Genomic DNA, 25,091 nt, shown 5'->3' with positions numbered 1-25,091 from the left:
AGAAGAAAGATAAGATTAGATCAATTTTCTGCCCACTCCATCTCTTCCTACCTGCCTTCTCCCCTTTAATCAAATTTATAAATACTAAGCCTCCTGAAACCTCTTCAGAGAAAACACAAGCCACAGAGATTTTTTGCAACTCATGTTTTCCCAGGGTGCACCGTCAAGCTCTGGCTCAATGAAACTCAATTGGTCAAGACCCTTGCCTCAGTCAGTCATTCTGGATAACCACCATGAGTCCTGCAAAGCCCTTCAGTAATCTATTGCCTTCCTAGGTGATGTGTACCCAGGTGAGTCAGGTCCTCATGAGTCAAACACTCATCTTCCTTTTCTGTCTTTCCCAACCCTACCACTCAGTGCTGTGTGTTCTGATCTGACCCCAGCTCCCTGGTTGTTTGTATTGGTCTAAGAAAGCAAGACCAGGAGGGGCAGGTTGAGAAGGAAGTAAGAGGCCAACAGCCATGGAAAGTGGCAGGTGGGGCTGTCATTGCTCAAAGCCACACAACCTGGGTGCATTTTATGAATTTTTCTGGATTCAGAATCTTTTCCCTGTGTGTCTATCTAGAAACTCACCCTCCTCCTACTTTCTTCTCATTGCCCTTTCTGTTTCTAGTGCACTCGTTTATGGCCAGAGAATGGCTATGCAAATAGTTGACAATAGAATAAAAAATGACTTTTTGTGAGACTTGGAAGCTGGCGTTTCTCTTTTCCAAAAGAGATTGAGGTTTCTAAAAGCTAGCTTTTATGCAGGGCTGTGTAGTTGTGTAGTTGTGAGTGTAGTTTTAGGGAACAGGTGGATAAGTGAAGGGTGAGACAGAAAACAAAATGCTGGCTGTTTGTCAAATCCTGAAAGTAAATGGGATAAAAATCATTTTTGGAGGAGGATGTCATTCAGGAGACCTTGTACATCTTAGAGTGTCCTCTTACCAGATGAAGTGGAGGATGAGGTTGAATTATGGAGTTAGGTGACAGTGGGCACATGCTTCTCTGCCTCAGTTTTTTGTTTTTTTAATCTAAAAATGGGGATTGTGGCACTTGGGATTTTTTGATGAGGACTGTAGTTACCTGGAAAGCTCTTAGGATAGTGCCTGGTGCATAGTGAGTGTTACATCAGTGTGAGCTGTTATAATTATGGGCATAGACAAAGGTGCCACCCTGGTCATCCAGAGTGGGGAGGTATTTTCCGGTCAGGGTCCAGGCAGGCCAGCTGGAGATGAAGCTGATTAGTGGGGAAGCTTAACTTCCAGGAGTGGAAGAATTTAGGAGGAGTAAACAGAATGCACAACATTCTGGAAACATTCCTTTACCCAACAGTAGGAATACTCAGAGTGGGTGTGGCTTCCGTGGCAATCATTATCTCCTGGGAATCTAAGAATGTGTCCTAGAGTCAAATGGCTTTGATGTAAGCCAAACCCAGAAATGGGCTTCAGGGCTGCCTTGCACATAGCATTCATTCATCTTGAAAAAGGAAAGCATTCATCTTGCTAAAGGAATCCCCTCTTCTGGCCCAGGCCATTATTTTTGTTTTTGTACTATCCTAATTTTTAAGGTGTAAGGAGAAAGACTGAAGAATAAAATAATGAAGTACATGTATGAAATAACAGGATAGAATTGAGACTGGTACGTGTAAGTTAAGAGAAATTGTGTATAAATTTTGTGTGAACATAAAAAGGATTTCTTGTTGCAAACAGACCTCTCCGTATAAATAATACCCATTGCCTTGAGTGGATAGCAGATCACATCACAAGAACATTCCAGCAGAGTCATGAGAGAATGGGTAGTGTGGCTTCTTTAATTGGCAGGTTAGACTGAGTAAGTTACTGAAGAGAAAGGAGTTGAAGGAGAAGATGGGTGAGGGCAAGAAAAATGGGAAGGGGAAAGGAAAGGACAGAAAGGAATGTTTACCAAGGGCTCATCAGGAACCAGGCTCTGTGACTAATGTCTTACACATGTTAATTGACTCTTCCACTGTCATTTTCTGATGCAGTAAGAGTCAGCCTTACACTGCAGATGAGGAAAGAGGCTGAGGGAGGTCAAATGAGTGGCCCAGGGTCATCCAGCCACTTCATAGCAGAGCTAGTGTGTTTCACTGTGGTTTGTGCAGACAGAAAAGTGAGACATGTAAGGAAGGCAAAACATTTTTGTTGTGGGTGATGTTTATGAAAGTGACCTGTATGAGGCAGAATAATGGCCTCTTAAAAATGTCCACATCAGGGCTGGGTGCAGGGGCTCACGTCTGTAATCCCAGGTGTTTGGAAGCCTGAGACAGGCGGATCAAGAGGTCAGGAGTTCGAGACCAGTCTGGCCAACATGGTGAAACCCCGTTTCTACTAAAAATGCAAAAATTAGCTGGGTGTGGTGGGGGACACCTGTAATGCCAGCTACTTGGGAGGCTGAGGCAGGAGAATCATTTGAACCTGGGAGGCGGAGATTGCAGTGAGCCCAGATTGTGCCACTGCACACCAACTGGGCAACATGAGTGAAACTCTGTCTCAAAAAAAGAAAAGAAATCCACATCCTAACTCTTGGAACATATGCATTTACTTTTCTTGGCAAAAACACTGTTCAAAGGTGATGAAGTTGAGTATCTTGAGATGGAAAGCTTATTCTGCCTTAGCTGGGTGGCTCCCAGTGTCATCATAAGGGTCCCTGTAAGTGAAAGAGAAAGGCAGGAGGGTCAGGGTGAGAATGATGCAGCCTGAGAGACTCCACTGGCCATTGCTTGCTGTGAGCATGTGTGATAAGACAAAATTACAACTAATTTAGTTATAGATGTAATTGGCTTTTATTTGTGATTTATGATTTGGGGCAGCTCTCCCTCTACAGATGCTTCAGCATCCCAAGTAGCTGGGACTATATTGCGGGATCTGGCCTGCACCCTGCAATGCAATGGGGCTCTTTCTGTGTTCCCAGACAGATCGGCAGGTTGAGAAATAAAAGACACACACAAGATAGTGAAAGCTGGGCATAGGGGGATCACCGCCTTCTGGTCCTGCGATGCTGCCAATGCACTGGATATACCAGCATTTATTATTAAGTTTAGTGAGAATGGGGGTAGGTTAGTGAGGGATTTAGGGTCATTTATAGGCTCTCCAAAAGGATAACATTCCATTCCCAGAGCTATGGACATCTGCTTTTCTGGGATAGTAATCTTGGTAATGTGAAACCTCCCTGACTGCACAACCATTCATAGGCTCTCTGCAGGGGAAGCACATCATGTGCTGTTGGCTCATTCTGGCAGCCCAACCTGGCATTTGTCTTTACACAATCCTGCATGCAATTTTGTATTTACAATAATCTGGAGCATTTCATCTTTTATTCTATAGCAATAGTTTCAGGGGGTCTCCCTTCATCTCCCCCTTTTCTCTGATTTAAATGAACCATAGCAGTCATAGCTTGGCACTGATCACGATTGGATTGAAGAATATTTTTTCCAATTTTACACATGAACAATAAACCTATAGCACAAATTATACACAGAACTAAATTAATAATAGTGGATCCTCCCAGAGATTTTACCTATTGAATGGGGTTGAGATTAGATAACCCCTCAGAGATACCTTCTAAAACTTCAGCACTAGGTAAAGCAGTTAAGTGTGCTTGAGAGGCCTCAAAAATATGTTCTTTTAGCTTGCTTATGTCTAAACTTAAATTATCTTCACTTCCTTGTTAATGGCATTTTACCGATTCCCAATTGTGAACAGACTCATTATATTGGAATGGAGTTATATATGGCTTCAGGAACAGAGCCGCTCTTGTTCTCTCCACCGCACAAGGGAGACTACCAGCATGACTATCAGGAGGAAAATATCAAGAGTTTGGAATATGCACCTTAGGCAAGATGCAAACCAACTACAATAGGATAGATCAAAGAAGAAGCCAAAAGAGTCTAGTCATTTTAACCAGGCAGCACATTTATTGATTTTTACAACTGAGTCTCTGTAATACCCGATGTATTTATCCATGTGCAACAAGAAGTGTCAGAAACTGCACAGGATCCTCGCTGTTCAGCTGGTAGAGAGCAATTCTATTATCTAGCATTGCATGTCTATGTTAAATTAAAACAGGGAGTGAGAATAGGCAAGTATAGAAGTGCAAGTCTAAAAAAAACTCCATACATTTGAGGAAAAAGTTGTGTTACACATGCAGCTAACATCAGCCTTTGAGTGGACTAAAGGATCTCTTGTTATGTAAAAATGTGTGGGCTGGGTGTGGTATCTCACGTGTGTAATCCCGGAACTTTGGGAGGCTGAGGCGTGCGGATCACCTGAGGTCAGGTGTTCGAGACCAGCGTGACCAACATGGAGAAACCCTGTCTCTATTGAAAACACAAAATTAGCTGGGCGTGGTGGTGCATGCCTGTAATCCCAGCTACTTGGGAGGCTGAAGCAGGAGAATCACTTGAACCCAGGAGGCAGAGGTTGTGGTGAGCCAAGATTGTGTCATTGTACTCCAGCATGGGCAACAAGAGCAAAACTCCATCTTAAAAAAAAAAAATGTGATTGACCTGATATATCTGACACTGTTAACTTACTCTCAGAAGCTACTTCTTGTGAAATCCTAAGTACAGCATTATTCTGGGAAGCAAAGGAGACAGGCATAAGCAAGGACAAATTAAGAGAGGTAAGAGTCTCATCATGATTGATAGTCTTGTTCTGACATCTTGAGAAAAGCTGCCCACAGCGTAAAGTCATCAACTTGTCGTGGTTTGCAGTTTGAGTGTCTCTAAGTTATGGTGTTGAACATTTGGTGAGCTCTTAGTGGCCCACACCTCAGTCACGAGGGATTTCCCATGAAATTTACATAGAGTTGTCCACCTCCAGCTTATATGGCTTCAGGAACAGAGCCGCTCTTGTTCTTAATGATTTCATTGGAGAAAATTGAATGGGAAGAACTAAAATAATTCACGGTCCAGTCCAGTCTACCAGTGGATTATAAATACTCAAAGATAATGAACAGTGGTTCAATCTGGTAACAGGTGTACTACAGTTTTTCTTTTCAACATAGTTTTTCTCTCTATAGGAACCTCTATTTTTACCAAAGACAATTCCAGTAGGATGAATTTGTTTGCAAAATAGGTTGAGTCTCACCGAACTTGCCCAGATTTTTTACCTAAGTGCGGCAAGAGTAGCAATGGGCCGTAGAGGCTCGTTTTAAACTTCGCTTTGCTAGAAGTTTTTAATAAGAATCTCAGATTAAACTTCCAAAAGCCTCTTGAGACTAGGAAGCCAAACCAAGGCCAACTTCAGACTTTGCCTGCATTCCCTATGGGTTTATTCTATGTATATTCTCAAATATAACATCCCAGTCAAAGCCTTGGTAATATAACCAATGTTTTCAAACGTGTCTTGTTATAAAGAGATCAGATTCTTACTGAACTTGTGAAAATAACTTTATTATCATAAACATATGAATACTTTCCCAATTCTGGGGCACTCAGATAGGGAGCAAAAGCAAATGTTTCAATTTTTGTTTACAAAAGTATTCTTTACCAATTGCTCAAGGAAAAAAGTTCATAAATCTGGAGAATAAAACATTCAAAGAATCAGCACATTTTCAAATAAAAAATTATGAGGACATTATCCTTTTGATTATTTAGTCCAATAACATTGAGTTTTTTTCTTCTTTGTCTTGAATTTCATGAAGGTATCAACCTGTTCATTAAAATTTTGAAAATTCTTAGTCCAGTGGTATGATCTTGAAGTTATCAGAAACTTGTATTCAAGAGTCCTTGTCAGAGTCTTTTCCATAAGTCTCCTTGAAGAAAAAGCAATTTTGGACTGTAGCTGATTGTAAATACTTTGAGGAAGAATCAAAGCAACTGTCTGGGAAGGACAAAGGTTTAAAATGACTATGGTTAAAAATCTAATGAGAGTTTATTATGGTAAAGACACAGCTCACATACAAATCTAGTTACTTCTGTGGTATATGACACTATGATAACATATTTGATTTTCAGAAATTTCATATAATTTTTAGAATACTCATTAAAAAATTTTTTTTTTGAGACAGAGTCTCACTCTGTCACCTAGGCTGGAGTGCAGTGGTGCGATCTCAGTTCACTGCAAGCTCTGCCTCCTGGGTTCATGCTATTCTCCTGCCTCAGCCTCCTGAGTGGCTGGAACTACAGGTGCCTGCCACCACGCCCGGCTAATTTTGTTTTTGCATTTTTAGTAGAGACGGGGTTTCATCGTGTTAGCCAGGATGGTCTCTATCTCCTGACCTTGTGATCCACCCACCTCGGCCTCCCAAAGTGCTGGGATTACAGGCATGAGCCATCGTGCCCAGCCTAGAATGCTCATATTATTAACATTCCCATAACTATTATTTAGAGAAGGTTTAGCATCACTTATCACTTATTTGAAAATGCTTTCTATATAATTTAACATATCAGATAATTTGGGTTTTCCATTCAGCTTCTGTTTCTCAACTGGATTACTGAGTGCTTGGTGTAGCCCATTCATAAATAGGGCCAAAAAAGTATAGTCTTATGTATGTTGAAAAAGGTCCTTAGGTAATTCCAGTACTTCCAGCTGAAAATCATTGATTTAGTTTTAAGTTCTACCTATTACAACAAGAGTTCTCCATCCTTGTTACATGTTAGTAGTGTCAGGGGAGACTTAAAAATTACCAATGCCTGGGTCCCTCTCCAGACCTTTAAACTGGAACTAATGGGTGGGGCTTGAGCATCCACTTTTAAAAATATTTTCCAGTGATTCCAATATGTAGCTCTATTTTCCATCAGATTTCTCTGATTTCTTGTGGCATTCAATTTTTTCTATTTTGGTATCATGATTATTTTCAGGTCTCATTTCCTGTCTTAGGCTTTATGTCTCCTAGGTTAGGGACCTTGCCTTCTTCATTTATGTATCTTTTTTAAACACATGAACTGGTCATCAGGAAAAGATCTCAACCACACACAGGTTGTGTTCTGAGTCTCAGGTTCACATGTTAATCCTAAAGTCTTTGTTCTCCACGAGGTCAGATGTTGCTTGTGATGAACGTGTGGTTAAGTCTGCAGTGCAGATGGTGGAGGGGATTTCATTCTGCTTTTAGACATAGCATTGGAACTAAGAATTTTATGTCTATATGGGTGAAGGGGCAGGGATGTGTAGGAAGACAGTTCTAATTAGGATGGAGGAATTATACTAGGAAGTAGAGGTAAAGGAAGTGAGAAGCCTTAGTAAATAGAAGAAAGGTGAACTTATCAAACAGTCTAGAGTAGACCCCTGAAGATTCTATCAAACAGCCTAGAGTAGACCCCTGGAGAGTCTTGATTAAGTGAAATAACTAGATTTTAGAAAGGTAATGAGGCAGTCATATGCAAGGAAGGTTTCAAAGTCTGGAGACAAGAAGTCAAGCAATGCTTTGAGAAGTGGTTGAGCTTTATGGGAATGGAGAGAATTACACTTAGAGAGATGTTAAAAATAATGAAGAGGCTTTCACCATGTGGAATTGTGTTTCTCATTTGAATCTGAGAAACAAATGAGCAGACGCTGGAGATAATTATATCTAAAAGACAGTGGGGCACAGGGAGCATAGAGGCCAGGGAGAAAGGGAACTGCAGGAATTAGGGCTGAGAAGCAGGAGTTTAGTGGAGGAAGGAGGAGATCCAGTCCCAGACACAGGCAAATAAGTCTTTTCCCTCTCCCAAGCATGGCAGTCAGCCCTGCAGGAACCAGGATAAGAGAAAAGGCCATCATGCCTGCCAGTCTTCCTGAAATACAGAAATGACATCACGGCTGCTCTAATGGATTAAGGCCAGGAAGATGTCCTGTTCCTGAAGGAGCTGTCATGGAAAGAAAACAAAAGAAGGAAAGAAGTTGATGTTATTTTACATGGGGGAGCCTCAGGAGCAAGCATGTAACATGAGGTACTGTAGAATTGTTTCTTCAAGGACTACATTATTTCTGTTGGAAAATTGATGGGAGATGATGATATTCTTGCAGTTTTTTTTCCCTCTCACCATGTTTCTAGGTTGGTGATCAGTCCTCTGTCAATTCTCTACTGCATTCAGATATTTTGGAAGGCTTTCGGAGATGAGAAAGGCTGATTGCTATTTTCTATGTCATTAGAACTTACCACCTTTGCACCTTTTCATGGTGGCATCTTTTTCTCAGCGTCTCTGTTGTGGCAGCCGTGAATGAGATCCTGCCAGGTCTCCATGGCAGGGACCTGATTGACAGAAGGCCCAGGTCAGTGCATTTCAAATTCACCACCTCCTTTGCACAGAAAGCTTCTTTCCCACAGGCTCCCAGCAAGGGCGTGAAAGCAAGCCTAGTTCTCTGAGGCTCTCTTTAACTCTAATGGGTGACTGGCTGGAGGACTCCCCATCAGCCTTGCAAAAACTCTTAGAACTGCATTGGTACCTAAAACTTCTTTCTCTTTCTTTTTCACAGGAATCAGCTCTGCATAGTGGTCTGTGGGTTCTCCCATGCTACCTTCATGCCTGCCCCACATTCCCTCACAGGTGTCCTCCCTGATTAATTATCTTGTATGTCTAATCCCATCTTGGGTGCATCTCAGTTGGTAAAAACTAACATACCAGGCTTGATTCTTTGGACTTAGCTTTTTTTTCTTTCTCTCCCATAAGCAGTCAGTAACCATGTCCTAGTGTTTTATGTGTTACCTCTTTTTCCATATACATATGGAAAAAGGTAGGTACTGTTGAAGGGCACTTCCTGTGTGCCACACCCTGTGCTAAATACTTTACCTGTATCTCATTTAATCCACACAATAACCATGTCAGGTAGGCATTATTTCCATTTTGCCGATGAAAAGACAGAAGCTTAGAGTGGTGTAAAAACTTTCCAGGTGTCATATGGCTAGTGACAGGTGGATCTGCGATTTGATTCTAGGACTATTTGACCTCAAGGCTAATGATGATGGTAGTAATATAGCAGCTGACATTGGATCCTCTGTGTGTGGCATCTTGTTTCATTGACTGCATTAAACCTTTAAAAGAATGGTATGAAGAAAGCACTCTCATTGCAATTTTCAGGGGAGGAATCAGAGGTTCAGAGAAGTTGAGTCTTGTGCAAGAAATTTATAACTGTAAACTCTTACATTAAAAAAGAAGAAAGATCTCAGGTCAAGAACCTACTTTAATACTTCAGGATATGAAAGAAGAACAAACTAAATCCAAGCACTGTGAATGAGGGAAATAATAAGGATTAGAGTAGATATAAATAAAATGGAGAATGGAAAAAAAAAGAGGAAATTAATGAAACCAAAAGTTGATTCTTCAAAATAAAATCAACAAAATTGACAACCATTAACCAGATTGACCAAGAAAAAAGGAGAAAAGTTTAAAATTACTAAAATCAGAAATGAAAATGGACTCCGAGCATGGTGGGTCATGTTTTAGTCCTAGCACTTTGGGAGGTCACAACAGAAGGATTTCTTGAGGCCAGGTGTTTGGACCAGCATAGGTAACCTGAGGGGACCCTGTCTCTCCAAAAAAAAAAAAAAAAAAAAAAAAAAAAATTAATTAGCTGGGCATGGTGGCATGCACCTGTAGTCCTAGCATCTTGGGAGGCTGAAGAAGGAGAATTGTTTGAGCCCAGGAGGTTGAGGCTGCATTGAGCCATAATGACACCACTGTATTCTGTCCTGGGCTGGCCTACAGAGTGAGAGCCTGTCTATCTCTTCACAAAAAAAAAAAGAAAAAAGAAATGAAGCATGAAGAGATTACTACCAATTCTAATAAAATAATGATTACAAAAGTACTATAAATAATTGTATGCCAATAAATTGGATAAAGTAGATGAAGTAGACAAACTCCTAGAAACACATAAAAATATGAATAGAACTATAATCAGTAATAAGATTGAATCAATAAAAGCATTTGATGAAATTCAATATTTTTTCATAATAAAAACATTCTAAGAATGGAAGGAAACCACCTCAATATAAAGGCAATATGTGAAAAACCCAGTGCTAACATCATACTCAATGGAGAAAGACTGAAAGCTTTCTCTGTGTGAGCAGGAACAAGACAAGGATGCCTGCTTTTGACACTTTTATTCAACATAGTATCGAAGGTCTAGTCAGAAAAATTAGACAAGAATTTAAAAAAAGACATTCAAATTGGAAGGAAGGAGTAAAATTATTCCTGTTTACAGATAACTTGAACTTATGTGTATGAAATCCTAAAGATGGAACAGACCTATTAGAATTAAGAAATAAATTCAGTAATGTTGCACAGTACAAAATCAACATTCAAACATCAGTTATATTTCAAAACACTAACCATGAACAATCTGAAGGGAAATTAAGAAAAAAATTTCAATTTATATTAACATCAAAAAGAATAAAATATTTAGGAGTAAGTTTAACCAAAGAGGTGAAATGATTCTACCTGAAATCTACAAAATATTGCTGAAAGAAATGAACGACGACATCAATAAATTGAAAGACATTTTGTTTTCATGAATTGGAAGACTTAATATTGTTAGGAGGACAGTGCTACCCAAAGTGAGCTGCAGATTCAATACAATTCCTATCAGAATCTCAGTGACATTTTTGCAGAAAAAGAAAAATCTGTCCTAAAATTTATATTGAATCTCATGACTCTAAATAGACACACAGCTTTGAAGAGGAAGAATGAAGCTGGAGGACTCACACTTCCTGATTTCAGCATTTACTACAAAGCCCCAGTAATCAATACAGTGTGGTACTGGCATAAAGGAGGACATAGAAATTAATGAAATATAATAGCCCAGAAAGAAATGCTTGCATATATGGCCAAATGATTTTCATCGAGTGTGCCAAGATCATTCAATGGGGAAGGGACAGTGTTCTCACCAAATGACAATGGGAAACCTGGATATCGAAGGGCAAGAAGAGTGGAAACTTTACCTAACCATGTACAAAAATTAACCCACAATAGATTAAATCCAAATGTAAGAGCAAAAACTATACAACTCTTAGAAGAAAAGCATCATGCTACTGGATTTCAGAATGATTTCTTGGTTGTAACAACAAAAGCATAGGCAACAAATAAAATGGATAAATTGGACTTCATAAAAATCAAAACCTTTTATATATCGAAGAACATTATCAAGAAAGTAAATAGGCAACCCATGAAATGATACAAATATTTGCAAATTATATGTGTGATAAGAAATTAATTTCCAGAATACATGAAAATCTACAAGTCAACAACAGCAAACTTCCAAAAACCCAACTAAAAAATGAACAAAGGATTAAAATAGAATTTTCTCCAAGGAAGATATACAAATATCCAATAAGCCCACGCAAAGTTACTCAGCATCACGAATACTTAGAGATATGCAAATCAAAACCACAATGTTACACCACCTCACACAATTTAGGATGGCTTTGATAAACAACAACAATGGCAGCAACAAAAAACAACAGGTGTTTTCAAGTAGATGGAAAAATTGGAGCTCTAGTGCATTGCTGATGGGAATGGGAAATGTTATAGCCACTGTAAAAGGTGGTGTGGCTGTTTCTCAAAAAATTAAACAATAGATTACCATTTGATCCAGCAATTCCACTTCTGGACATGCTCCTTATAGAATTGAAAGAAATTTGAACAAATATTTGTACACTGATGTTCAGAGAAGCATTACTCACAATAGACAAAAAATGGAAACAACTGAAAAATCCATTGAAAGGTAAGTGGGTAGGCAAAGGAGGTGTATCTATACATTGAAATGTTATTCAACCTTAACAAGGAATAAAATTCCAATATATCATGCAAAATGGATGAACCTTGAAGATATTATGCTAACTGAAATAAGCCAGACACAAAAGGATAATTATTATATAATTCCATTTATAAAAGATAGCTAGAATAGCCAGTTACATAGAGACAGAAAGTAGAATGGTAGGTGCTAAGGGTTAGGGGAAGAAGGAGTGAGAGTTACTGTTTATTGGGTACAGAGGTTTAATATGGTAAGAGGAAAAAGTTCTGGAAATGGATGGTGTGATGGTTACACAGCCCTAAATTGTACACTTAGAAATAGTTAATGGTAAGTCTTATATTAGATATATATAAAGTGTCTGGTAGTCTTACCCTCTCTATAATTACACGCTTTTTGGCACTGCCCCTTTCCTGCCATGCAGAGCCCCAGGGGCAAATCTCCCTATTTCTCCAGCACTGCATCAGTCACTGTCCTCTGTGCTGTGTCCCACGTGTTGTGCCCACAGCCTCATACAGCCGGTGACTTCAGAGCCAGGATGCAGCTCAGGAGTCTGCCCTGAGGCTCCCTCTCTTCTTATTTCCCTGCAGCCTGGCCCATGGGAGGCTTGGCTTCAACTGGCAGCTCGATTTAGCCAAATTCAGGACAGGCCACCAGGGCTCTTTCTCCACACATGCTGGTCCCACCCCAGGTGGAGTCAGGCAGGGCCAGTCACCAGAGGAGCCCGGAGCAGAGCAGGAAGCAGAGTCTGAGCTGCTCTTTCCTCACCCAAGGGGCTTCCTCCTCTCATTTGGGGAAAAGCGTGAGCTTGTTTCAAAGCCTCACATGTTCCTTGTAGCTCATGGAATAGGTACAAGAAAACAAAGACGTGGCAGAAGGGGATGTGTTGGTGACAGCGAGAAGCAACTTGATCTTGAGGACTCTCCTTCTTGGCCCTCTGTGAAGCCTGTTTTACCACATAGGGCTCAGGGCTGATAAAGCCCCCTCCCTACCTTTCTCAGGGCAGACACAAGGTTAGACATGAGAAAATAGAAAAACAAGGAAGAGAGAGTCTGTAGAGACAAATTGGGAGGGTTCAGTAGGAGATTTTGGGATTTGCTTGTGCCCATGGGACACAGGCTGGGAATAAAAACGTTTTCCTGACTTTTCTCTGAAAGCTGGATAGACTCCACCTAAAACCCTATTGCCAAGGATGCTGGGATCCACTTACCAGAGACTTTGACTGTCATGGATCTGGAGATTTCCTTGCCAGTGGCTGAGTTACGAACATAACAAGCATAGAGCCCGCTATGCTTTGTAGTAATTTGGGGGATAGAGAGATTTTGTCCTGATAGCAGAAACTTCCCATTAATTGTCCAAGAATACTCTGCCGGTGGGTTAGAGTCCGAGGAGCAGGACAAGGAGAGGTTTTCTCCTGAACGGTAATAGGTGAAGGAAGGATAAATTCTGGGGAGGTCTGGACCATCTGGAGCAAAAAGAATAAAGCCACAGGTGATGTCATCCCAGGGAAGGAGATGTTCCTGGTCTCTTAAAGGGACACAGTGACCCTCTGAGCCAAGACACACCCTCAAGTCCCAGCCAAACCCCCTCTGTATTCACTGAACCGAAGCCTGAGGTATTCACCCGTTTCTCCTATCACAAGCTGTGGGCCCCAAGTCTCGCATGACAAGTGCGTCCCCTCCCCTTATATTCTTGGTTAAGGCTGTGCCTACCCAGGTTTTCCCAGGGCAGGGAGTCATGGCCAGCTCGGATGTCCAGAAGTAAAGGTGTCTATACTTGGACCGGAGAGAGACTGAGAGGCCTGGCCTCTGGTCGTTTGGATTTAAGCTGGTGGCCTGGCCCCCAGAGGAACAAAAGATACTCACAGAGGACATTCAGGGTGACTGGGAAACTGCGGATGCCACCGTATCGGTCCCATATTTCACATTGATAGGGTCCTGTTTCATTTCTTGTGACACTGGGTAGAATGAGGATCCTGTTTTCAATGGGTCGCTTTACCCTGGGACTCACCGGGAGTCTCTGACCATTTAGCAACCACACGTAGGTGTGGTTCTTACTGTTAGGTTCACAGGTGAAGGTTAAGTCATCCTTATTCTCCCAGGGGTTTAAGTTGTTGATGGTGATGTATGGCTTGGGCAGCTTTGCTGTGTGGATAAAAGAGAGAAGATTGTCCTGTGTGGCATCTTTGATTCCTCCATAGGCATCCTTCAGTCAGAGTTGGCATCTCCCACCTCTCAGCCCACCCAAGTCCTTGAAAGCCAATAGCTGGTGCGTGTGTCACAAGACAGATGCATGATGATCTAAGGGCTCAAAGACTGTGAGACCGCCTGCTCTGTCTTAGGGAAGCTCAGACTTTCTCAAGTGTCAATTGAGCAGCAGTTTTGGGTCATGCACAGACACGTCAGTGGGAGTCACAGCCCCTGGTACCCCTCTGAGTCCCTCCCTCATCAGTTGACTGGCTGGCTCACCTTGTTTTCCTTACCTGGAATGTGCAACTGCTGGGCCCCTTCCAAATTCCATCCTACTTTGCCCCCCTAGATGTGATTTCTCTGCAGCTTCCATTTCCAACGACATTCTAGAGATGAGTAATAATGGGACTTCACATTGTCCTGAAACCCTGAAGATACTGAGCAGCCTGGCCTGGGACTGCATGTTTCAGCAGAAATAACACAAGGGAGACCAGAGTCAAGCCTGGAGGTCAGTTCAGTCATCAGGCAGTGGAGGCACAAGGTGGGGCAGTTTTTTGCAAGTGTTTCATGATGACTTCCTTGAACCAGTGACCTCTAAAGATAGAGCAGAGTGCAAGAAATGATCTAGAAAGAGTGAAGGGGACAGGCAAGAGCTGGTGGCTTTGGAGCAGAACCATGTTCCCTGTCCTGGGTTCTTTAAGTTTCCTCTCCTTCTGCAGAGGGCATGTGAGGACCATGTGAATCTTTCCAGAAATACATGTGGACATTTGCAAATGCAGAACTGACTGGTGGAAAGGGTGGGAATGAACTGGTGGAAATCCGTTCCTCATGGGCCGTGTTTGTTTGATGGATATGAGACAAATTTGGAGAGAAGTTTTAGAAATATTTTCTTTCATTGGATATTCTACTCTCTGATTCCATGGGTTCGACTACTCTAGGGACCTCATGTAAGTGGATTCCAGAGTGAATATGAGAAGAGACTGCTGGTTGCCAGGAGCTGGGAGTGGGGAGAATCAGAAGTTGTTCATGGCTGTGCAGTTTCAGTTATGCAAGGTGGGGAGGTTCTAGAGATCTGCTGTACAGCTTGATGCCTATAGTTCACACAGATTATTTCTTTTTCATAAGACTTAGGAGAAAAAGTGATTTGGATTTCTGACATTTTTTGATTCTGAAATATTTGTCATATACTTACTGGTTTAGCATCCCAAATCTGAAAGATTCAAAATCTAAAATGCTTCAGTGAGCATTTCTTTTCAGCATCAGATTAGTAGGCAAAAGTGGGAGTTGATAAGCCAAATATATTCTTGCCCTTTTTTTTTCTCTCACCACGTTTCTAGCTTGGCGATTAGTTTTCGGTCAATTCCATACTGCCCATGCTGCACTCGTATATTTTTGAAGGCTTTGGGATGCGAGAAAGGCTGATTGCTATTTTCTATGTCATCAGAACTTTCCACCTTTTCGTGGTTGCATCTTTTTCTCAGTGTTTCTGTTGTGGCAGTCATTAATAAGAGCCTTTCAGGTCAGATTTAGGACAGAGTTTTCTAATTCTGCAAAAAAGGTTACTGGGATTCTGGTAGGGGTTGCATGGAATCTGCAACTCACTTTGGGTATTATTGTCTTTCTAAGAATATTGATTCTTCCAATCCATGAAAATGAAATGTCTTTCCATATATTGATATCATCTTTAATTTATTTCAGCAATATTTTGTAGTTTTCAGGGTATAATCATTTGACCTTTTTGGTTAAACTTATTCCAAAATAGTTTATTCCTTTTGATGTTAATGTGAATTGAAATTCTTTTCTTAATTTCCTTTGAGATTGTTCATTGTTACTGTAGAGTCTAAAGAATGATCTAGAAAGAGTGAAGGGGATAGGCAAAAGCTGGTGGTTTTGGAGCAGAAACATATTCCCTGTCTTGGGTTTTGATTTTCCCTCTCCCTTTACAGAGGGCAGTTGGCTCTTCCCTGATAGCTAGATAGACTTCACTGGAACACATATTGCCAATGCTCCAGGGATCCGCTTACCAGGGACTATCATCCTTTTGATTATGAGATTTGTTCTACCAGTGGCTGAGTTATGGATGAAACAGACTTAGACCCCTCTATACGTTTTAGTGATTTGGGAGATAAAGCACACTTGTGCTGGTTGCTGGAACTTCCCATCAGTCAGCCAAGAATGCTCTGCCAGTGGGTGAGAGTCTGTGAGGCAGGAGAGCTTGGGGACTTCCCCTGTATGGTAATAGGTGTATGAGAAAGAAATGGTGGGGGCATCCAGGCCATCTGGAGCAAAGAGAATAAAGTCACAGGAGATATTGTCAGAGGGAAGGGAAGCTCCTGGTCTGTGGAAGGGCCACAGTGACCCTGTGAGCCAAGTCGCAACAGTGAAGTCCCAGCCAAATCCCGGCTGTGTTCACTGATCTGGAGCCTGAGACATTCACCTGTTTCTCCCATCACAAGCTGTGGAGCCTGAGTCTCCATGACAGGAGCAGCCTCTTTTCTCCTATTGTTGATCAAGCCTAGGCCTACTCTGGTTTGCCTGGGGCAGAAAGTCATGGCCAGCTTTGATGTCCAGGGGTAAAGGTCTCTGTACTTGGACCTGAGAGGGACTGAGAGGTCTGGCCTCTGGCCACGTGTATTTGGGATGGCAGCCTGGCTCCCAGAGGAACAGAAGATACTCACGGAGGAGATTCAGAGTGACTGGGTCACTGCGGCTGGCACTCACTGGGTTCCGTATTTCACATTCATAGGGTCCTGCAATATACTTTGTGACACCAAATATAAAGAGGGTCCTGTTGCTTCTGGACAGCTGAAACCTGCGAGTCACAGGGAGGCTCTGACCATTCATCCACCACAAGTAGCTTGCGTCTGGAGTCTCAGGATCACAGGTTAAGATCACAGCCTCCATGGCCTCCCTGGGGTTTAAGTTGCTGCTGGAGATGGAGGGCTTGGGAGTCTCCGCTGTGCAGAAAACAGAAGATTAACCTGTGTGGCACGTTTGATTTCTCCAAAGACATTTTTCAATCAGAGTTGGTATTTCCCACCTCTCAGCCCACCCAAGTCCTTAAAAGCCCATGGCAGGTGTGTGTGTTACAAGAGAGATGAATGGCAATCTGACGGCTCAGAGATTGTGAGGCTGCCTGCTTTATGTGAGAGAATCACAGACTTTCTTAAGTGTGAATTGAGCAGCAGCATTGGATCATGGAAAGACACAGGACAAGCAGTCACAGCCCCTGGTTCCTCTCTGAGTCCCTCCGTCTCCAACTGCCTGGCCCACCTTGTGGTCCTCACTTGGAGCATGCAGTGCTGGAATCTTCTTAGTTTCAGTCTTACTTTGCCCCCCGAGGTATGTTTTCTCTGCAGCTTCCCTTTCCAAGGACATCCTAGAGATGGATGATGGAACTTCCCATTGTCCTTAAACCCTTTGGGTACTGGAAAGCCTGGCCTGGGACTGGGTACTTCAGCAGAAATAACACAGGGGAGACCAGAGTCAAGCCTGGAGGTCAGTTCAGTCATCAGGCAGTGGAGCCACAAGGTGGGGCCGTTTTCCCAGGTGTCTCATAGTGACTGACTTGAGCCAGTGACCTCTAAAGATAGAGGAGAGTCCAAGGAATGACCTACAAAGAGTGAAGGGGACAGGCAAGAGCTGATAGCTTTGGACCAAGACCATGTTCCCTGTTCTGGGTCCATGATGCTCCCTTCCCCCTGTAGAGATCAGGTGGGGACCATGTGCGTCTTTCTAGAAATACGTGAGGATGTTTGCAAATGCAGAACTGAGTGGTGGAAAGGGCGAACATGAACTGATAATGGAAATCTGGCCCTCATGGACCATATGTGTTTGGTGGATATTAGACCAATATTTGGGAAGAAGTCTTGCAGATACTTTCTCTCATTAGACATTCTACTCTGTGATTCTGAGTTTGACTACTCTATGCACCTCATATCAGTGGATTCCAGGGTGAATCAGAGAGTAGAATAGTAGTTTCCAGGAGTTGGGATCAGGGGAATAGAGCGTTGTTCCGTGGGTGTGCGGTTTCAGTTATGCAGGAAGAGGAGGTTCTAGAGATCTCCTGTACAGCCTCATGCCTATAGTTCATACAGATAAAGTGCTCCTTATGCAGAAAGCTTCAAACCAAGTGTTTTGGATTTCTCATTTTTTTGTAATTTAGGAATATTTGCAGTATATGTAATGGTTTAGCATCCCAAATCTGGAAAATTTAAAATCGAAAATGCACCAGTGAGCACTTCTTTTTAGCGTCACATCTGTGCTCAGAAGTGTTTAGTTTTGGAGCATTTCAGATTTTGGATTTCTGGATTTGGGATGCTCAATTTGTAATACTGGAATTTTCCCATAAAAAGTTGTCCGGGGTTTAGACCTCATGTCATGTTCTGACTCCAGTAACAAAAAAAAATGTAGAGGAAACATTAAAATGTTTTCATAAGTGGAAATTTTTACTGATGGTTCAAACATCTAAGATCAATTGCTGGTAGTATTTCTCTTGAGACTAAAATAAGGTTGAGGTGTGCCATGAATTCCAGCAGGATCACATGATGCTCAAAGAAAGATGCCAAAGGTGATTTGAAATTAGCAACTCCTTAAGTAGAGAGAGTCCCGTTAAAAGGACAGAACTGGTCTGTGCATCAATTACATAAAGGGAGGAATGATGCCAAATTAAAAGAAGCGATGTGTGTTATGTTAGTAAATATAGAAAGAACTCCCTGCTTCTAATTTCTGTGCAGAGTTAGGAAAAATGGGGAGGAGCCCAAAACAGGTATGTGAAATGCTTTCTTCATTTTCTCTTAAGCTCAGAAAACACCACTGGAGTTTACGTTTGTGTGAATTAGGAAGAGTCTAAGTGAGATGCCAATGGCTCGTGTGTCTCCCCACACGAAGAACTCCAACTCATGAAAACGGCATCATCATGAGGAAACAGTTGTATGTGGCACAGGCAGTGAAACCATCAGATAGCACCCACGTGGCCACCTCCAACTGGTCCCCAAAACCACCAGTATTCCTATTACGTGTATGTTACAGCCTTTGTAGTTGTCCCACAACTACAAAATTTAAAAATTGCTATTGTCAAAATGAAATATTAAATATGAAGTTGAATATGTTATTCCACTTTTTTTCCCCACTCTTTTTGAACTTTCCTGTTTCAGTTTTGGAGGTTTCTGTTGATACATCCTCAAGCTTGGTGTTCATACCTCAGCTGTGTGCAGTCTACCAGTAAGCATCAAAAGCATTCTTCATTTCTCTAACAGCATTTTTTTTTTTCTGAGACAGAGTCTCGCTCTGTCACCCAGGCTGGAGTGCAGTGGCATGATCTCATCTCACTGCAAGCTCTGCCTCCCGGGTTCACACACCATTCTCCTGCCTCTGCCTCCCAAGTATCTGGGACTACAGGCCCCCACCACCACGCCCGGCTAATTTTTTGTATTTTTAGTGGACATGTGGTTTCACCGTATTAGCCAGGATGGTCTCTATCTCCTGACCTTGTGCCTGCCTCGGCCTCCCAAAGTGCTGGTATTATAGGTGTGAGCCACTGTGCCCAGCCATCTCTGAGGGATTTTAGCGAGTTGTTGACTTTTGAGTTTGTTCAGCTTTTTACTTAGTGTTAGAACCGAGTGACAAATTTCAAGCTTGTTATATGCCTGATAGGAAGCCAGAAGTCTCTACGGAGTGACCAGAGAATGTGAGCTCCATAGCAGGTTGAGGATGGAGTCACGATTGAACGGGTGAAATGAGCCCATGGGCTTTGGGGACTGCAGGCCTGTCCAGCCTCTGAAACCCTGGTGAGTCAGAGCAAAGATAACAACAGTGACAGCAAACTAGCATGGCTGACTCCATCTGGCATCTAGTCTCAGGCTGGCTGTCCTCACTCATTCCTGGGCATAGGCCAGGCTAACCTTGGGAGGAATTTAGTTTATGGTTTAACTTTGAAGCAGGAATGAGAATAGTTCCTCCATAAAACTAACACCCTTACTTTGCCCAGGGACTGCCTTTGTAAAACTAGTGAAAGACCATGAGATTAAGATGATAGGAGGGAACTGAATTGTGCTAAAATGTAGGCACAGTTTCTATAATCCCTGACTGCTCAATTGTCATTTGGCCAGAGTTTACAAAGTTTGTAACTAAGTGCTCCTGTAGATAACATCACTATTGTAGAACGTGAGATTGGTCTTTTGAGATGTTTCTCATTCTTTTGCATTCTGGCAACCGGCTGACCTCATCCATACCTATGACTAATGGCTCAGCCTGTCATGTGGTCCCTACCTAGAGGTGGATTCAAGCACAAACAGATCATTTCCCTCTGCCCGCATGATTCCATCGCCAAACAATCAGCAGTACTCATTTTTTAGTCCTGTGCCCCTGAAACTATCCTTGAAAATCTCTAACCCCTGATCCACCGGGGAGGCTGATTTGAGGAATAATAAACATCTGTCGTCCTGTTTGGCAGACTTGGAGTCATTAAAATCTTTCTTGACTACATATCACCATTTCAATAATTTATTTTTGTGTGTGTGCAGGAGGCCAGAAGAACTTGTCTGGCAATTCTAAGAGTGGATGGAGGAACTGCCTATCCCTATCCCATGGTCTTGTCTACAGGTCAGCCTCACAAAGGGAAAGAGCCCTGGATGAGAATACAGTGGAAACTCATTCTCTTAGTGACCTGGGGACATTGGCTCGAGATGAAGCCTGACGGGAGTGGCCATGGCAGTGATTTCTGCACCTTTCCTATTTCCTGGGAGGTGGGCCAGGCCACAGTGTTAGCGGGAAGGGAACAGAACAGCCAGCCTAGTTAGAGGGAGTGTCTGCGGAAGGCCTAGGGGTGGAGGAAGAAGCTGTGCAGGACAGGGCTTGCCAGTCAGAATGAAGTGGGAGGAAGATGAGGGACACAGAGAAGCAGAGAGAGGGAGAGACACCATGGCAGTGAGCAGTGAGGGCTACACTGACTTCAGAGACCCCAGGGACCAGGTGCCCCCAGTTCCACAGTCCAGGACCAAGGAGCCCTGAGAACCCTCCGGTGGCCAAAGAGCTTCAGAGTTACATGAGGTGGGGTGGCTTTAGGGGCAAGAGGTAATGGGGGGATGAAACATGGGTATCAGCCTCTGAAGGACAAGGGACAGGTATGGCTAGAACCTCCTAGGATTCTGCATCCAAGATCCCGTCTCTAAAGAGGTTTTGGATCATTCGATTCTTCATTCGATTCCTTCATTTGTTATGTGAGAGCTCCTGAGTGTGTCTCTCTTGCTGGGCCTGTGCTAGTGTAGGGGGTGAGCGCGGAAAGAAAACAATGTCCTCTCCTTGATCCTATCATAACAGTGACATGGACACTTTGGGAAACACATGATTTCAGGTTCAGTGATGGGGGTGAAGATCTATGGGGGAGGCCTGGACAGTTTTTTTGCACTGACTCTGACGGTTGAGGCAGGTGATTCAGTTCTGGGGTACAGACTAAACAGCTGACCATTTGCTCTCACTCCTCTGAGGTTTGGATGCCTAAGAAGAGAGAATTTGGCCCAATAAATGACTATGGGGTCCTTGGAACCCAGTAAGCCCTCACTTCTGGTGGAGGAGAGGATGGGCCTGTGGCTGCAGACAGACCTCATGTGACCCTGATCTCCCCTTTATGTTTGTGTGACTCTGGCTGAGTGAATGTGCCTTCCTGTGCCTCAGTTTTCTCTCAGTCAAATAAGGTAAATGGCAAATGGACTGTGGCTTTTCATGCTATCTGTGAATAAATTTTAAATTATTCACAGTCACCTGACCTAATGCTTGGCACAGTGGAGGTGTTCACACAAACAGCATTTACTATTGATTTCCTTCCATGAGAAATCACCTTTAGGTCAGATCCCTGTGGACAAGCTGCTACCTGGTACATCTTCTCTCTTCTGTTTCTGCTTCTGGGGACATTAGACTTTCTATGGACTGTCCTAAGCCTCCCAAGGCAGTTGGCTGATGGTCTACAAAGCTTGTCTTTCTGTCCTCTGCACTCTGAGTCTCAGGTGAAGAAAGCTCTGTCCTTGCCCAGATGAGGCTCTGAGGGCTGAGCCCTGGCTGGTGAGCAGCTCCAGGAGACACAGTCCTCAGACAGCTGGTAAATCCTGGGTCCCAGTAAGTGCTGCCGAAGAAGCCACAACCCAGCCCTGGCACAGGCTCCTCAGCTTTATCTGGAGTAAGGATTTAGGGACAGGGGTCTCGGGTTGAGGCTTCTAGGACTGAGCTTCTCTGAGAGTATCTCAGGGGGCTCCTCAGGCCAAGCTCTACTCAGTTCTCCAGGGTCTTTCTCAGGGTGAAATTTATGAAGAGGGCATGATGTGCTTGGCTGAGACTGATCTCCTGCTGCTGAGTCACCGCATCAGACTGTCCTTCCTCTGCAGCAAGTGTCTGCAGGGTCTGGATGCAGGAAAGGAATTCTGATCTGCTGAAATTTGTCTCCTCTGTGTATGTCCTGCACTAAATGCCCAAACCCCAGCCTGGGATATAATGCAGAGAGGGACACAGGCACAGTCCATGCCTGACAATCCTGTGTGTGTGAAGTAGAAATGATCCCTGCCCCCCAACAGCCAGGGATCATGTGGAATCACTCACGGTATAAGGTGATGGTGAAATGTCCAGTTACTCCTGTAGTCTCATCACCTCGCTTTATGATGTGTAAGTTGTAGGATCCTGCGTCCTCCCGGGTGACATTCTTGATCAGCAGGGATGCATTTGAATATACTATTTCTCGTCCAGTGTATGCAGGCCCAGGTATAATTATTTGACTGTCTGCTACATATGATATAATGTAATGGTAGAGGTCCTTCATTTTCCCTTTGTACCACATGTAGCCAGGAAGATTCTGGGGCAAATTGTGGACAAGTAGAAGGACATCCTTCCCCTCGGAAATTTTGGGTGGCTGGGCTTCAATCATAACTTGGGCAGTGGTGGGCGGGTTCCAGAAGTTTAAAAGTGATGCTAGGAGGTGGAGAGAGCATCAGTTAATATTGAGACCTATGTACTGGGGTGAAAAGATGGGGCCCTGGGTCCTGAGAAGGTCTCTTCAATCCTCAGCCTTGAAGACACACACACACAAACACAGACACACAAAAAGGGCATGCATGTTTGTGTGTGTGTATGTGTGTGTGTCCCACTGTCCTACTAGGTCAAGGTCAGCACCATGACCCCCATTCCTTCAACACTTCTGACCTTGGCATTTTTCTGTTTGGAATCCTCTTCTCCAGGGGTCCACATGGCCCCCTCCACACTGCCCTCAGGTCCTGCTCACATCAGGTCATCCTTAGACTTCTTTCCTGACACCTCCCTCAGAGACCCTGGGTCTTCCCTTTCTGACCTTTCCCTGCTCTGCTCCCTCCAGGGTTCTTGTCAACACCTGACCTCACATTCTAGATCTCTTTGCATGTCTGTCTTCCTCCTCATGGCAGCGTGAGCTCCGTGAGGACAGGGACTTTTGTGATCTTGGTTGCATCTCAGTGCAGACTGCACTGGAAGGAACAGGCCGCAGACTCCTGTAGATGTGAGATTTCTCAGGGCCCTCCATGCCCTGGGTGTTTTTTTTCCCCCAATTATTGAGGTTTTTTGCTGAGGACAGTGTTTCATGCCCTGCTTATGTTTTTATTTGAAGTATCACCTGATATAGTTATTATTATCATTTTTCAAAATGTGGTGGCCTCTGATGATTTATCAGGAAAACAGAACACTTAAGATTTTCCTACCTCTTACCAATTCCGGTTCAATGTGGCTTTTCTGTTTTGACCCCTGTCCCTCTCTGGTGTATTTTCCCCTATCCAGGCTCCAACAGAGCCTTCTTCCCTTTTTTTCTTTTTTCTTTTTTTTCTGTTTTTTTTTTTTTTTGAGACGGAGTCTCGTAATGTTGCCCGGGCTGGCGTGCGGTGGCGCTATCTCGGCTCGCTACAACTTCTGCCTCCTGGGTTCACGTGATTCTCCTGCCTCAGCCTTTTGAGTAGCTAGGATTACAGGAGCACACCACCATACCTGGTTAATTTTTTGTATTTTTAGTAGAGACAGGGCTTCACTGTGTTGGCCAGACTGATCTTGAACTCTTGATCTTGTGATCCACCCACCTCAGCCTCCCAAATTGCTGGCTTCTTTTATTTTTTGGAACCCCATCCTCTCCAGGAGACCCCATGCAGTGTCCCTGCTTCCTCCTCCTGTCCTCTCCCAGGAAGTTCTCTCCTCACCTGTGAGCAGGAGCCCCTTCCAGGTGATGCGCTGTGTGCACAGAGGGGCTGAGAGGGGCCCCATGGTCTCTGCTGCCTGCGTGTTCTCCTCTGTGGAGATGAGCCTAGGATCCAGAAGCTTCCTGAGCACGGCTGTCAGCTGTGCTGTCCTGCTTCCTTCTGCGCTGAGCCTTTTCCCGGGGCAGGAGCACTTCTCAAGCTCATGGGCGGGGTCAGGCCCAGGACACCTCTCTGTTCCCTCCTCTCTCGGTCCTGCCTCCTTGTCCCTCCTTCTGTTTTTCCTTTTGTCTGTGTTTCAGGTCCCTGGGAATTGTGGAGGCTCTGCCTTTTTCAGCAGTGATTCTTTCACCAAACCTCAACACACACTTTGTGCAGACACACACATACACACACACAGAAGAGACACACACAGACCCATACAGTCACACACATACCCTACAGGTGGGCAAGCGCAGTCCGGGGCCTCAGCCTCTTGCTGTCCCCATGGCTCTGGGTCGGGGTGCACATTCACGGCCTTTGCCCTCTTTCATCCCCATCTGGCTCTCCCCTTCAGTGCAGGAGGCTGCAGCTGCACCAGGTCCCTGTCACAGTGATGCACCATTGTGCTGTGGGTGAGCTGTGTGTTGCCTGGTGAGAGGGACCCTTCCTTTCTGTAATCGTGTCTAGCTTGGCTGCAGCTTCCAAAGATGGACATTCAGGACCTGGGTGTCCCAGAGGAAACTGTCCTTCCTGGAGGTGTGCAGGGTGAATCTCTCATGCCTCTTGGGAGTTGAGGCCTGTGCTGGTTGCTCAGTGGGAGCTGTAAGTCCCATAGTCAAAGGGACAGTTCTCGGTCACTCTATGGGTCCCTGGGGTGTGGTGGCTGAGCTGGAGCTCAGGGTTTCTCAGGTTCTTCCTGACCATCTTTGAGGTCCTCTCTTCTCTGCCCAGCTGATTGTCCTGTGGTCACCACACCTTCCCCTTTGTGGTTCAGGAGGAAGTGGGGAGTTACCCAGGATCCCCGCGGGACATGGCTCATTGAGATGCAGGAGGGG

General features: G+C 43.8%; 1 protein-coding gene and 1 long non-coding RNA gene across 7 annotated transcripts; one reads left to right on the top strand and one right to left on the bottom strand.

Annotated features, from left to right (window-relative positions):
• The first annotated feature begins 99 nt into the window (after positions 1-99).
• Positions 100-18,883, top strand: LOC134733026 (uncharacterized). The gene is made up of 3 exons (XR_010116588.1): positions 100-290; positions 16,605-16,711; positions 18,660-18,883. It is a non-coding gene; the product is annotated as an uncharacterized lncRNA (long non-coding RNA).
• Positions 5,737-24,446, bottom strand: LOC129466515 (pregnancy-specific beta-1-glycoprotein 3-like). Of its 6 annotated transcripts, XM_063621039.1 has the most exons (7): positions 24,058-24,446; positions 22,448-22,813; positions 16,537-16,815; positions 13,535-13,813; positions 12,880-13,134; positions 8,083-8,175; positions 5,737-5,825 (listed from the first exon to the last, which is right to left on the bottom strand). In XM_063621039.1, the coding sequence occupies exons 1-6, from the start codon at positions 24,119-24,121 to the stop codon at positions 8,117-8,119; spliced, it is 1,302 nt and encodes a 433-aa protein (XP_063477109.1). In that variant the 5' UTR covers positions 24,122-24,446; the 3' UTR covers positions 5,737-5,825; positions 8,083-8,116. The 6 variants fall into 6 exon arrangements, with proteins under 6 accessions (XP_063477109.1, XP_063477112.1, XP_055106161.1 ...); XM_063621042.1 differs by lacking the exons at positions 5,737-5,825; positions 8,083-8,175 and adding an exon at positions 7,272-7,789; XM_055250186.2 differs by lacking the exon at positions 5,737-5,825 and having other exon boundaries at positions 7,719-8,175.
• Between the last annotated feature and the right edge of the window lie 645 nt (positions 24,447-25,091).

The sequence above is a fragment of the Symphalangus syndactylus genome, chromosome 17 (assembly GCF_028878055.3).
Source record: "Symphalangus syndactylus isolate Jambi chromosome 17, NHGRI_mSymSyn1-v2.1_pri, whole genome shotgun sequence".
Classification (NCBI taxonomy): Eukaryota; Metazoa; Chordata; class Mammalia; order Primates; family Hylobatidae; genus Symphalangus; species Symphalangus syndactylus.
This window is presented reverse-complemented; position numbering and strand designations above follow the sequence as displayed.

What these genes read in the sequence shown, in the direction of transcription:
- LOC129466515 (XM_063621040.1), bottom strand. Translation starts at nt 24,121, where the DNA reads ATGGGGCCCCTCTCAGCCCCTCTGTGCACACAGCGCATCACCTGGAAG. An exon ending in AGTCACTCTGAATCTCCTCC is followed by an intron (nt 13,814 to 16,536) that starts GTGAGTATCTTC and finishes TTATCCACACAG; the next exon opens with CAAAGCTGCCCAAGCCATAC. An exon ending in AGTCACCCTGAATGTCCTCT is followed by an intron (nt 13,135 to 13,534) that starts GTGAGTATCTTT and finishes TTTTTGCTCCAG; the next exon opens with ATGGTCCAGACCTCCCCAGA.